This window comes from Narcine bancroftii, chromosome 9 (assembly GCF_036971445.1).
Source record: "Narcine bancroftii isolate sNarBan1 chromosome 9, sNarBan1.hap1, whole genome shotgun sequence".
NCBI lineage: Eukaryota > Metazoa > Chordata > Chondrichthyes > Torpediniformes > Narcinidae > Narcine > Narcine bancroftii.
The window spans coordinates 74,622,290-74,637,198 of record NC_091477.1 but is presented as its reverse complement, the minus strand read 5'-3'; the positions used below and the strand labels follow the sequence as shown (position 1 = coordinate 74,637,198).

Genomic DNA, 14,909 nt, shown 5'->3' with positions numbered 1-14,909 from the left:
GTGATGGGGAAATGATACAGGAGCTGCCAGGAGAAGATCAGCCTAGAGGGGCCAAATGGCCTGTTCCTGCTCCTGTTTTCTTTTGTCCTTGAGTGCAAACAGTGCCACACCTCAAAATGAGCAATGCAATACTGTAGAGAGGGTGACTAATGTGGACATGAGCTGAATTAGAAGGCAATGATTTCAATTAATGCTAGGGTGACTGCAGAGAGCCCCACAGAAGGCTCAGTACCAGGGCCAGGAAAGATGGCAGACTCAAACTGACATGAGCAGGGTACAGTATGCCAACTGACATTCCCAGTGTCCAGTGCCCCAACTTACACACTCACAAGGTTCAGTGTAATACACTCACAGTGTGCTGTGTACCAACTGATACACTCACAATGCACAATGTACCAACTTACACACTTACAGTGAGCAGTGAACCATCCTGCACACTCACTGGGTTCAGTGTAATACACTCACAGTGTGTAGTGTGTCAACTTACACACAGGGTGCAGTGCATCAACTGACACACTCACAGGTTCAGTGTACCAACTTACACACTCACTGGGTGCGGAGTAACACACTAACAGGGTGTAGTGCACCAAATGACCCTGTCACGGGGTGCAGTGTTCCCTGACTCACTCACGGGGTGCACTGCACCAACTTACACACTCACAGGGTGCAGTGCATCAACTAACACACTCACAAAGGGCGGTGTGTATTGTACACACAGTGAAACTGCAAGTCATGGGGATACAAACTAACACAATCCTAGGGAGAGGTGTTGTAACTGAGACACTCAGTGAGCTTGCCCAGATACACATTCAGAACGAACGAGTAATGCACTAAGTGACACACTCAGTGAGCAGTGCACAAACTGGCACAATCACCAGAAGTTGTGCACCAATTGATGCATTCCCGTGAAAAAATCTAAATGGCAAGAAACACCATACCTCTAGCATTCCAGAGACACTGAATACTGCTGATGTTCATAAATTCCATTGCTATTATCCACCTTCAGAGTGTGGTTCAAGTGAACACTGCTGGTACAAACCTGCTTCAATGTTTGGCCCTGAAACATCTTCATCTTCTGGTGAAATAAAATCTTCCCCTGTGAATTAAGTATTAATACAATTTCAGAATTTGTGCTGAGCAATTCTGCTTCATTTCTGGAAAGACGGTTGAAATCCTGACAGATTCCCAACAAGTCACCTATTGAATATTTATCCTCTCCCTGACCTAATTCCATGGAAATAAAAGTAACACAGTGTGAATGTGAGAACCTTGTCATTATTGAACATACTGACACATGCCAAAGCTCCTTCTCCGAATTATTCCAGTCATTGGACATATATAGACCCACTGCTGAGATGCATTGCTAATGCAGATGGTTCCCAGTGAGCTCTCAACCTGCTCATGGATGCCCTGTTTAGAACCCAGAACGTTTGAGCATAGTTCAGGCCCTTCAGCCCTCAATGTTTCAATGTTGTATCATCCACTGCACAAGAATATAACTCTTCCCTCACTCACATCAATAACCTCCCTTTTTTTTTTACAACTTATCTGTTTAAAAAAAGGGAGCTTATGGATGTGAGAATCAATGCAACAGAGATGTGGTTTCTCAGAAGAATGCTCTGCAGATCATATACGGACAGGATAATAAAGGAAGAAGTTCTACAAAGAACGAAAACAAAATGTACATTTCTTAAAAGAGTCAGAAAACAACAATCAAAATTCTTTGGACACCGAAGAGATACATTAGAACATTTAGTTACAACTGGAAAGCAGGAAGGAAAAAGAAGCAGAAGCAGACGAAGAATGAAAGTTCGAGATGGATTAACATCATGGTTAGAAATGGGGGGAGGCGACAACTACCATTCAGAGGGACAGAGACCGTGATGGATGGAGAGACATGATCGCCCACGCCGAACAGTCTCTTTTAAATGTCTCTATTGTACCAGCCTTCACCATCACTCTTGGCAATGCATTACAGACACTCTGTGTAAAAAAAAAGCTTACCTCTGATATCACCCCTAAACATTCCTCAGGTCCCCTTGAGCAGATGTCCTCTGGAATTTGCTAGTGTCGTGCCAGCAAGAAGGATGCTGACTGCCAGCCTATCTAGGCTCCTCATGACATCATCTATTGTCATTTCTCATCTTTTGCCTCTTCAAAAAGAAAAATCCTATTTCTGTCAACCTTGCTTCATAAGGCATGTCTTCAATCCCGGCAACATCCTGGTAATTCTCCTCTGCACCCTTTCAATCGGCAGCAAGATGGTGGCATGTGTATATTGCAAGACTCAGTGTCTTACGGGATTTTGGGAAGTAGCATTAAAATACCTGCTTGTTTCCTGCGTGCTTGTTCAATTCAGCTGTGCTAATTACATCAACAGCAGAGAGTTACTTTTGGACCAGTTGTTACCATTGTAATAATACAGGTTTGAATAATGTATTCAATTCATTTATTCAATTCAACCAAATACCTCCAGAGTTGGCAAGGAAACCGTGGGCTCATATTCCCGACCGGAAGGGTCCGGCGCTAGCATCGAGACTGCAAGTAAAGATGGGGGAAGCGTGGAGGTTTGCGTGCTAGGCGAAGACTAAATCCACTCCGGGCCACCATTAGTTAGCATCTTTCTCGCTGATATTTGGTCTTTGACGAACAAGCAGGATGAATTAAGGATCTGGACTTTCACACAAAGAAGGCTTATGGATTGTAATGTTATGTTTTTGACAGAGACGTGGCTAAACAGCAATATACCTAACAACGTGATGGAACTAGAAGGGTGCACAGTCTACAGGACTGACAGGGTGGCAGTAGTGATGGGTAAAAGAAGAGGGGGTGGTTTAAGCATCTATGTGAATCAGTCATGGTGCACTAATTCCATCATTGCTGATATTTATTGCTCTGTGGATCTGGAATACCTGATTATTAAGAGTAGACTTTATTTTAAATCAACCACGAGAGTTTACATGCATCATTGCTGTTGCAGTTCATGTACCACTGGACACTAATGCTAAAGTAGCTATGAAAGACCTTAGTGCTGCTATCGGCAAGCTGCAGACATTGCTTCCAGACTTAGCCTTTATTGTGGCTGGGGAGTTTAATCATTGCGATTTACGTACCGTGCTACCAAGAATTTACCAAAATGTAACACGAGGGGAAATAAAACTTTAGATCAGGTTTACACAAAACCACTACCCTCCCTCACCCGGGACAGTCTGACCATCTTTCACTGTTTCGGTTTCCCAAGTATAGTCCAGTCATTAAACGTGTAAAACCCACAATGAAGACTGTTAAGATCTGGCTTGAAGGTTCTGACTCTGTTCTTCGGCGTACAGATTGGAGTGTGTTTGCTGGCCTTGCTACCACTGATTCTCAGAGTGATTTCGATTTATATACCAGCTCTGTCCTCGAGCATATCAACAAGTGTCTGGATGGAGTGACATCACAAAAACAAATAAAAATATTTGCTAATCAAAAACCATGGACAAACAGTGAGGTTCGCCGTCTGCTCAGACAGATTTAGCCTTTGGACTGGAGACTGCGAGACGTGACTCAGCCAGGGCCAAACTAAGTAGGGGAATCTCTCAGGTTAAACGTGCATACAAACAAAAGATCGAAGAGCATTTCAACTCCTCGGACCTCTGGCGTATGTGGCATGGCATACAGTTCATTACAGACTATAAACCACCTAGTACTATGCCCCCTTCCAGCTGTGCCTCCTTCTCTGAGGAGCTGAATTATTTGCACGCTCACTTTGATTGAGAGAACAAGGAGGTTGTTTTACGTGATTCTACATGGATCTTCAAAGTGGATCTTCCACCTGATGAACTGCCTCTCTCACTTTCCATCTCTGATGTTTGGTCCACCCTGAATAGGGTGAATGTACGGAAGGGAGCTGGTCTGGATGGTATACCTGGCCATTGCTTAGAGTCTGTGCAGAACAGTTGGCAGAACATTTTCAATCTGTCCCTGGCTCAGGCAGTTATTCCCCTGAGTTGCTACCATCGTGCCAGTGCCGAAGTGTCCCACCGCCATGAGTCTGAATGACTTCCATCCAGTTCCACCCACCCCATCATTGCAAAATGCTTTGAGAGTCTGGTTTTAAATCACATTTGGAATTCTGTTTGCCCATCACCCTGAACTCCCATCAATTTGCCTATCGTATCAACAGGTCGACTGAGGATGCCATTTCCACAGCCCTTCACTCTGCCTTGACCAACTCTTATGTCAGAATGTTGTTCATTGACTTTAGTTTGGCATTCAATACCATGATTCTCACCAAAATGATCACCACATTTTGCCAGCTTGGTATCAGCTCATCCCTCTGTAATTGGATCTTGGACTTTCTGATTAACAGACCCCAATCTGCTAAGTGAGGCAATTTCTTCTCTTCCATTCTCACCTTGAACTCTGGAGTACCCCAGGGCTGTGCGCTGAGCCCTCTCCTGTATTCCTTTTTCATCTAGATGACACCACGGTGGTTGGACTGATCATAGGGAATGATGGGACGGCCTATAGGGATGAGGCCCAGCACCTGGCCACGTGGTGTGTCAACAACAACTTGGCACATAACACTCAGAAGACCAAGGACTTCATTGTGGAAGCCACACTCATGTCCCTCTTTACATCAATGGAGTTGTGGTGGAATGTATATCAAGCTTGATATTCCTTGGTGTCCACATTTCCAATGATCTCACCTGGACCCTGATTAAAAAAGGCATAACAGTACCTTTATTTTCTGCAGAGCATGAAGAAAGTACGCCTCTGACCCAGGATAATGATGGATTTTTACCGCTGTACCATTGAGAGCATAATTACCTATGGCATCTCAGTGTGGGATGGCAATTGTCTCGTATCAGCCTATTAAGCACTTCAGCAGGTGGTGAAAATTGCCCACCATTGGGAACATCTCTCAGGAGCGCTGTTTGAGCAGGGTGAAGATTTCATCAAGGATGCACCTCACCCTAACTATGGACTTTTTACTCTTCTCCCATCTGGTAGGTGCTACAGGAGCCTTCACTCTCAAACCAGCAGCTCAAGAAGTGCCTTTTTCCTGAGGATGTGACCCTGCTGAACCTTAAATCCCAGCGCTGAGTGGTTATGCCAGGGGTGTCAAACTCAAATTCACGGAGGGCCAAAATTAAAAACTTGGACTAAGTCGAGGGCCGAACTAAATATTTATTGAAAATTTTCAACAACATCTGCATGTTTTCTCTTCTTTCAACATATGTAATGTTAAACTTTTTCTTATTAAAATAAATGTTTAATAATAGTTTTGGATAAACTCTTTCCAGAAGCATTAACAAATGAGAAATAAAATATTCAATAAATAATATTTCTCTATGGAGGATTTGTCAAATGTTGCTAGTGTGCTGTCGAATAGTAAAATCTGAGGGCTATTGAGAATGTGGGAGAATAACATGATTCCTGAAACAATCAAATGGGTGACTGATTGTGGGCATGAACTCTAGCAGGGTTATTTGCCATGCCCTTTTTCCATTGGTACAGATATTCTTTGATTGACACACTTTTCAAGTTTTATGCCTAATGAGCTTGTATCCAGGTGCAGGACCATTTTTAACCAGGAATATATTTATCACTGTGACATGAAACTATTGGAAGATCGTTTTATCCTGAGATCAAAGTTCATAATCCTTACTCAGGCCTGTGTGCGGGAGGGCGGGGTTTGCAGGCGATCGGATTGGACAACGACAGTGTGGGGGAATCGGCTCTCGCTGCAGGGCGGCATCTCGGCGGATCAGCGGCCCCGTCACCGTGAGTCGCGGGTCGGCCTGCGGCAGGGAGGGGGAGTGGACAACGGTCCTGGCGAGGTCAGGCCCGAGGCCTCCGATTCCGGGCGCTGGGAAGCGGCCTTGGCTTCCCCTGACACCAGCCAGGCCCCAAAACCAGAGTCCACGGTGAGACCCTGCAACGTAAAGAGAGGAGGTGGAGGCGATTAGCAGGCTGACGCCAATGCATTCTGGGATTTGTTGTATTACTGTGCATGTGCTATACTGGCGCGGCGGCCAGTGGGCCACCTCTAATACATTTTTGAAATGATCTTGCGGGGCAAATATAATTATATCGCGGGCCAAATTTGGTCCGCGGGCCAGAGTTTGACAGGTGTGGGTTATGCACTCACGTTGTACTCTCAGTACTTTAAGAAGTGTTGCTTGCTGAATACGATTGTTTTTATTTGCACAGTTATTTGTATATACCGCTATATTTTTTAAAACTTCTGGTTAGATGCTAATTGTATTTCATTGGCTTTGTATTTTTCTTTGCACAATGACAAATCTAATCAAATCTCTAAAACATCTACATCAGTGGTTTTCAACCATTTTTCTTTCCACTCACACACCACCTCAAGTCATCGGTGCCTTATGATTAGTAAGATGGGATGTGAGTGGGGGAAAAAAGTTGAGAACCACTGCTCTGGACCCAATTGTTACTGAAATATTTTGCTTGAGAAAAATGGTCATTGGCCCATTTCCTTTGGAGTTTTGAATGAGTCAATTAGGTACGATTAGGACAGTAGCTTTCACTATTTTCTTTCGATACGAACGTGATGCTGGAGCAGCCTTTTAGGGCTGCTTTCTGAAAGGTAAGTTTTAAGTTTTCGATCCGCTCTAGTAGCCGGCCTCCAGGCAGAGGCCTGACCTGAAATGGTCTATAGATGCAAGATGACTTGATGACTCATACTTAATGAAGCCAAACACCTTCTTTATTACATACTTATGTGGTCATTTTCAGGGATCTACAGTATGCGCCTGGACCCCCAAATTCCTTTGCACAATTAACCATGTACATTCAACCTCTCAAAGTGCAACACCTCACACTTGTCTAGATTTGATTTCATCTGTCAGTTTGCTGCCCATATCTGATCTATATCCTGTTGTATTCTTTGATTACCCTCTACACTATCCCTAACTCCACCAGTCTTTGAATCATCTGCAAACTCAAACTCATCTACTTTTTCATTCAAGCAACACAAACAGCAGCCTCCCCCCCACCCCCCGCCACGCCCCCACTCCGATCCCTGCAGAACACCATTGGTCACAGGCCTCCAGCCCAAATTACATCCTTCCACCACTACCTTCTATGGTCCAGCTAATTTCATATTCAAACTATCAATTCTCCTGTATTCCCATGCATCTGCAATCAGAAGCCCCTTTCACACCATCTATTCCGTGTGAGTTAACTGGCTAATTTAGCAGGTAATTGTGCAGTGTGAAATTCCTGTTAAATTTAACTGGGTTCTGACACTTGTTGGGGACAAGTTAACTCACTAATTGCCTTCTGGTGGTGTGAAAGCACAACCTGCTCTCACATTGTCACTGATGGAGGCAGGAACCACCCCCCCCCCCCCCACTCAAAATGCCAGGTTGTTGATTAACCAGATAAATCATGGTGCAGTAGGAAAGGCGCCCGAGTGCAGTATGCCCACTAAGTTTTCCTTGCAGTATGAAAGGGGTGAGAGAAACGCCCCCTACACTACTACCTTTTGTACAAGCCAGTCTTGAATCCAGTCCACCAACTCACCATGAATCCTATGCATTTGAATCAGCCTGCCAAGAGGGACTTGTCAAACACCTCAGTAAACTCCATGTAGACAACATCAACTGCCCTTTGCTTGTCAACCACCTTTGTCACCTTCTTAACAAACTCAGTCAGATTTAAAGGCATGATTTGTCCCTCACAAAGCAATGCTGACTGTCTCTAATCTGACCATGACTTTCCAAATGTGTGTAAGGAGCCAAGGTATCATTTCCAATATTTCTCTACCACTGATCTGAGGCTCACGGGCCGATAATTTCTTGGATTATCCCTATTTCCTTTTTTGAACAAAGTGGCTGAACCATTTGGATCAAAGGCAGAGAGAGGATTGTCCTGTTTGCCATGCAGTCCTCCACACACTGATGATGCAGTCAAAGGCTGGTCACTGAACTCTTGCTTTCGGACCAATCTGCCGATGCAAAGCTGTAAGGTGGGAGATTGTCTGTTCCTCGGACCAGCGACACCTTTGACCCACTGGCTCCTCACGTCTTAGCTCTGCCTTTGGGCAGGTGGGAGAAGCACTGTTTGGTTGTCGGATTAACTGCTGTGCGGATGGAATGACAGGCATTCTTGATGATTGTCTAGCTGCGGTCAAGGGTGTTGGCATCTACAGTGGGGCAGGTACACCGGGTCTTGTTGGTTTTTTTTTCCAAAGTCCCTGACTGCAGTGGACATAGATGAGCATGGCTTTCCAAGGCTGTTGATGGTGAAGAGCACACCCAGTGCTCAGTTCACGTTAACCTGGAGTGGGTCATCGGTTGCTGTCAGTGCGGTGATGTGGGTTCCCGCGGCAGGTAGTGGGGAACGGCCCTTCACAGTGAGATGTTCCAGGACTGGGGTGGAGGAGGCCACTGGGACAACCCCACCCCCTCCCCCATTATGCAGTAAATCTCTTCTTGGAATTTAATCTTTGGAATTGAGGTATCAACTGGCAAAATGACCTGTACACCTTCTGAAGACCATTGATCCTTCAACAATCGGGAGCCATTAATAATCTTAGAAGTTTCTCACATATCCTTGCCTTCTGGATACAAAGGCCATAAAACACAACAGCACAGAAACAGGCCTTTCTGCCCATCTAGTTCTTCCCAAACTATTGATACCATTATGCTCCCATCCATGTCCCTATCCAATCTTCTTTCCGGTTGAAATTGAATCAAAATCCATCACCTCCGATGAGAGCTCATTCCAGCACTCACCATACTCTGATTGAAGCATCCCCTGATGTTCTCCTCAAGCATTTCACCTTTCATCCTTAACTGCTGTCTAGGTCTTGTCTCACCCAACCTCAGTCCAAAAAGCCTGCTTGCACTATCTGTACCCCCCATAATTTTGTACACCTTTAAATCTCCCCTCATTCTCCAGTACTGCTTGTATTATTGATGTTCTCTTACATAAAATGTTTGATAACATTTTATGGCCCTCAATAAATCTCCCTGGATTTCCATCACATCTATCTTTTCATCACTGCCCACAATGAAATCCATTTACCATAGTTTGAACTGCTTCTCCTTATGAGTCAAAAGTTGGTTCACTGAGCTTATTGCCAGCTAACAGAGCAACCCTATTTTCCGTTAGTTTCCCCTGTAATCATCCCTCCCCCATTTGGGGTCAGCAGGACCCAGGTGAATCCCCGCACCAGGGGCAATTTCCAGTGGACAATTAATCTGCTAGCCCACACTTCTGAGATGGTGGAGCACTCAGGGCACCTTGTTTTCATGAGAACATCATGCCAATTGTACACAGACAGCAATACGAGGTCAGGATCGAACCAGGCACTGGAGTTGGGAGGGAGCAGCTGTGGCACTGTGCTGCCCTTATTCGGCGAGCATCATTTTGTAATTTAGTGGTTCCTTTTGCACTGCTCACCAATGCTGTCTCTAACTGTGCCAGCATCATTAACATTTATAAATATGTTGATTAGTTGGAACTCAACAGGGATCCATGTGGGGCATCACCAGTAACATCCTGCCAATTCCCAATTCATAATCCCTCCTGCTGTTCAACAAGTTTTCTTGCCAGACCAATGATCCACCTTCAATTCTGTGTGCTTTATCTTTAGCTCACATTATCTCCACTAAGATTTTGTCAGAAGCCTTCTGGGAACCCACATAAATAACAGCTAGAAATACTTATATGAACCTATCCCACTATTTTAATCAACACAAATAAAAATGTGAGCAGGATTTTAGACACACAGTGCAGTAACAGGCCCATTCGGCCCATGAGCCCGTGCCGCCCAATAACACCCAATTAATCTAGAGCCCCTGGTATGTTTTGAAGGTTGTCTAGCATGATCTACCTTTCACAAAACCAACTTGGGTGTCCTTTCATCTAACTCTAGTCATTATCCAAAATGGATGTTGGAGTATTTGGTGTGCAAATCACTGGTTTCATCCTACCATAGAGTCATACCATGCACTTTGGCCCAATTTGTCCAAGCTGACCAAGATGTTCCACCTGGACTATTTCTACCTGCCTCCATTTGGCCTATATCCCTCTAACCCAATGGTTTTCAAACTGGACCCCTGAACTTGCCTTTGGTGCTCTGTGATTAGTAAGGGATGCTTAAGGTGGTATGTGAGTGGAAAGAAAAAGGTTTGAAAATCACTGTTTTAATTAAACCTAATTGACTCATTATTTGCAGTTTCATAACTCCAAAAGATATGGGCCGATGACAATTTTGCTCATGCAAAATATTTTAGTAACTAGCTATTCTCAACCTTTCTTTCCCACCCACATACCACCTTAAGCAATCCCTTACCAATCACAGAGCACTTGTGGCAAAGGGATTGCTTAACATGGAATGTGAGTTCAGGGGGGCAGATTGAAAACCACTAGTCTAACCCATCCTATTCATGCTTCCGTCCAGTTTTTTCTAAAACATTGCAATAGTTATTGCCTCATTGACCTCTTCCAGCAGCCCATTCCATATACCCACCACTCTCAGTGCAAAATTAAGTTACTTCTCAGGTTTCTGTTAACTCTCTCCCCCTCACCTTAAACCTATGGTTTCTGAGTCCCAAACCCTGGGCAAAAGACTCTCTGCATTCACCTGATCTTTTCGACTCATGATTTTGTAGATCTCTAAGAGATCACACCTCCCCCTCCTGTGTTCCAAGGAATAAAGCCCCAGCCTGCTCAACCTCTCCATGCAGGTCAGGCTCCTGTCCTGGCAACATCCTTGTAAATCTTATCAGCGCCTTACTGTCATCACAGTGAGTGACAATCCCCTTCCTGCAGATCAGTGACCAAATCTGAACAGAGTACTCGAAATGGGGCCTCATCAACATCTAAGACAGCTGCAACATGACTCCCAAATTCTATACTCAATACTCTGACTAAAGGCCAATGTGCCGAAAGCCTTTATGATCTCCTTACTACTTATGATGACACTTTCAAGGTACTATATGCCTATACACTTGGATTCCTCTCCAACACTCCCCATATCCCTACCATTCATTGTGTAGGTCCCACCTATATTAGACCTCTTAAAATGCAACACCTCACCTTTCTCTGTCTTAAGCTCCACCACCCATTCCTCTGCCCACCTGATCAAGCTGCGATCTTTGGCAACCTTCTACACTCTCTGAAATACAAGACACTTTAGAGTCATCTGCAAACTTGCTGATCATTTTAATCTAAATCATTGATAGAGATGTCAATCAGCAATGGGCCCAGCACCAAACCCTGTGACAGACCACTAGTCACTGGCCTCTAATCCATAAAACAACCTTCCACCATCACACTCTGCTTTCTTTCAAGAAGTCAATTTTCTATCAATTCCAATATCTTAACGAGGAACCCATGCGATCTAACCTTCCCGAATAGCCAACCATGCAAAACTGTACTGAATACCTCAGTGGACATCTATAAACATGTCCCAGCTCTGTGCCCATCATCCTTCTTAGTCACATCTTCACCAAGCTCACGCAGATTTGAAACAGGTCTTTCCAGTTAAACATTTTTAGTTAGCAGATCAACATATTCTCTTGAATAAAAGTAACAAATCCAAATGGAGATACATTTGGAAGATTATTTCCAGGCTATTGCACCTGCAGTTTTATTGATTCAAATCTAATCATTTCTTCGCATTTATACACTCTGAATGCCATTATATACTTCATTGCCGTTGTTTTGCTGATTTTAATATTGGTGCCCCCCCCTCCCCCCACCGATCCCTGTATCTGATTCAGAATTAGTTTCCTTAGGATATATCCGGACTGCCTTTCTCAAGATAATCCTCTGCTGTTTCTGTATTTCCATTTGCTCTATCAGCCTTGAACCTGCTCCAGGTCCCATCTGAGTGAAGAAGGCTTGGCAGGTTCCTGAGGGTAACTGCTGGGAATTGCAGGAAGTTGGTGCTTGCTGTTACCTTCTATGAGCAGTCGAGCTACACTGTTCAGAAGTTGCTGGCAAGGGGGGTCTCTCTTTCTCTCTCACACACACACACACACACACACACACACACACACACACACACACACACACACACACACACACACACACACACACACACACACACACACACACACACACACACACACACTCTCGCAAGGAAGCCCCGAGTTTACTGATGGTTACAGAACAAGAAGCTGGCGCTCTTGAGTAAATGCTCGGCCAACTCCACTGCTCACCATTAATGGCCTAAGTGCGGAAACAATTGGAGCAGAACAAAGAAATGTTTGGGGAATTAAATTTTGAAGAGAAGCTTGAGTGATTGCCATCTAAACAGTGGGTGCCACAGTGAGTGATTGCCATCTAAACAGTGGGTGCCACAGTGAGTGATTGCCATCTAAACAGTGGGTGCCACAGTGAGTGCACCACTATTTCAGCGCGAGCGATCTGGATTTGAATCCGTCGCTTCTGTAAGGAGTTTGTACATTCTCCCATGACCTGTGTGGATCCAGGTCTCCAGATTCTTCCCACCCTCCAAAAACATATGGGGTTGGTAGGTTAATTGGGTTGCATTGATTTCAGTGGCTGGAATTGGGTTCTACCATGTTATGAATAAATTAATTTGATTTGAAAAGCAGTGACTCTGGAACAGATCGTATGTTCAATAATATGCATCAGGTTCTCACCTTCATGTTGTAAAAGTTTCACTAATTCTACAAGAACGAGTTGCAATGTGATGGAATACCTTTCACATGCCTCCAAAAAAAACCCCAGAAAATGACATCGTCCAGGGCAGTGATCTTCTTCACAGCAACCACCCTGATCACACGTTCCACCTACACTAATGAAGCAGAGCTCAAATATTTCTCATTGAAACCCAGCACAGAAACAGGCTCTTCAGCCCATCTCGTCCTTGACATCGACTCACACCAAGACCATAGCCCTCCATACCCCTCCCATCCATGTACCTTTCCAATCTTCTCCTCAATGTATAAATCGAACATGCATCCACAGCCTCTGCTGGCAGCTCGTTGTACACTCTCACTACCCTCTGAGTGTAGAAAATCTTCCTTGAATATAATCTGCAGCGACACCTCTCAAGAAAATGTTTCTGGGGAAGTGTTCTGACAAACTTAAGACCGCTTTACACAGAGACCAGGAGTCCCTATGTCTAGAGATGGGAAAGGAAACCCATCTTCTCCTGGTATTTCACCGAATGCTTAGCCAGGAAACCTCAAAAATAACAGCACACTTAAAGGAGCTCTATAGAAACTGAGATCTCCTGGGGTGATGCAAATACAGGCACTTTCCAGGTGGCAAGCAATAAATAATGCAAGACTCACTGATGCTTTTTGCAAACACTGACACACTGCTGGTGGTTTAGTAAAGGGACCTGCAATCTCTTGAACTACATTGCAAACATGAATAGATATAGGAAGCCATATTACAGAACACTGAACAGTGTTCTTTGGCACGTGTGTTTGTGCTGAACATAATACCCAAATTAAGCAAATCTCTTCTGCCTGCACATGATCCACATCCCTTTATTTCCTCCCAGTTCATATGTTTGTCTAACAGTAATGTAAACACCACTATTGTATTTGCTTCCACCAATCTGCCTGTTTCAAGAACCCGCCACTCTTTGTGTTTTAAAAAAAAACGTACCCCGCACGTTTCTTTAAAATTCACTAGTCCTTAATTTTAAATAAATGTGTCCTGGTGTGAGGCATTTTTATTCTGTGATAAAGATTCTCACTGCCTATCAATGCCTTTCATAATTTTATAGACCTCTTATCGGGTCTCCCCCTCAGCCCTCAATGCACCTGAGAAAGCAACCCAGGTTTCTCCGACCCCACAATAGCTCATAATCTCCAATCCAGGCAACGTCCTGGTGAATCTCTTATGCAGCCTCTCCAATAATGTCCTATAATGGGAAGACCAGAACTGCATTATAACATGGCTTAACCAAAGTTTTATATAGTTACAATATGAACTTCTTTTTATACTCAAAGACCTGTCCAATGAAGGCCAGCATGCTGTTCCCCATCCTGTAGAACATGCATAGTACATTACCGGAACAGGCCCTTCAGCACGCGTGTCCATATCAAACTACTTATTTGTGTTGCCACTTTCAGGGAACTGTGGATTTACATCCACAAAATCACTCTGCACGTCAATGCTCCCATGTCCTACCATTATTGTACACGTTCCGCCTATATTTGACCTCCCAAATTACCACACCTCCGACTAATGCAGATGAAACTCCATCTGCCACTGCTCTGCCCATATCTCCAAATAATCTATACCCTACTGTGGTCCTGTCAGTGCCACAGATACCAGTCAAAGAACACCCCTCCACCACTACCTCTGTCCAAGCAAGTGTTGAATCCAGTCTACAAAGTCATGGATCCTGTGTGTCTCAATCTTCTGGTTCAGCCTCCCATGGGGCACCTTGTCAAGAGCATTGCAAGTTCTATGTAGACAACATCCTCATCAGTCGTTCTCATCACCTTCCCAAACAACTCATTAAGTTGGTAAGACATGCAATGCCCTGCACAAAGCCATGCTGACTGCCTCTAATCCAACAATGCCCCAGTCTGATGAGGAGAATGTTGACATTACTGAGAAAATGCTGTTCCCTGTAAATACAGACAGTTCCAAGGGCATTGGGAAAGTGGAGAAAATATAGATATTAATGGAGCTACAGAGACCTGACCAGACTCCACCACACCCCCAAATCTCAGTGTATATCACAATGTACCAAAGAACTTGAGAGATGAGGGATAGTGTGTCAAGTACGGGAAACCAGGGAAATCCTGGCCTGCCAGTTACCTGATAATCTGACCTCTTTGTGCCTCAGTGGCGAGGGAAACAGTGCTCCACAATCCACTATGTGCTTTCACATGGGTGGAGACCAGAAACCAGGGGACAGGGAGAGGAGAGGACGTCTATGATTGTTC

The 14,909-nt window shown here is 44.4% G+C and overlaps 1 protein-coding gene across 1 annotated transcript in view; it reads right to left on the bottom strand.

Annotated features, from left to right (window-relative positions):
- Positions 1-14,909, bottom strand: part of ky (kyphoscoliosis peptidase) — a 126,786-nt gene that overhangs the window by 39,308 nt on the left and 72,569 nt on the right. Inside the window, exon 16 of the mRNA XM_069896493.1 lies at positions 1,040-1,096. Within this exon, the coding sequence (XP_069752594.1) occupies positions 1,040-1,096 (57 nt within the window). The remainder of the gene's footprint in view (positions 1-1,039; positions 1,097-14,909) is intronic.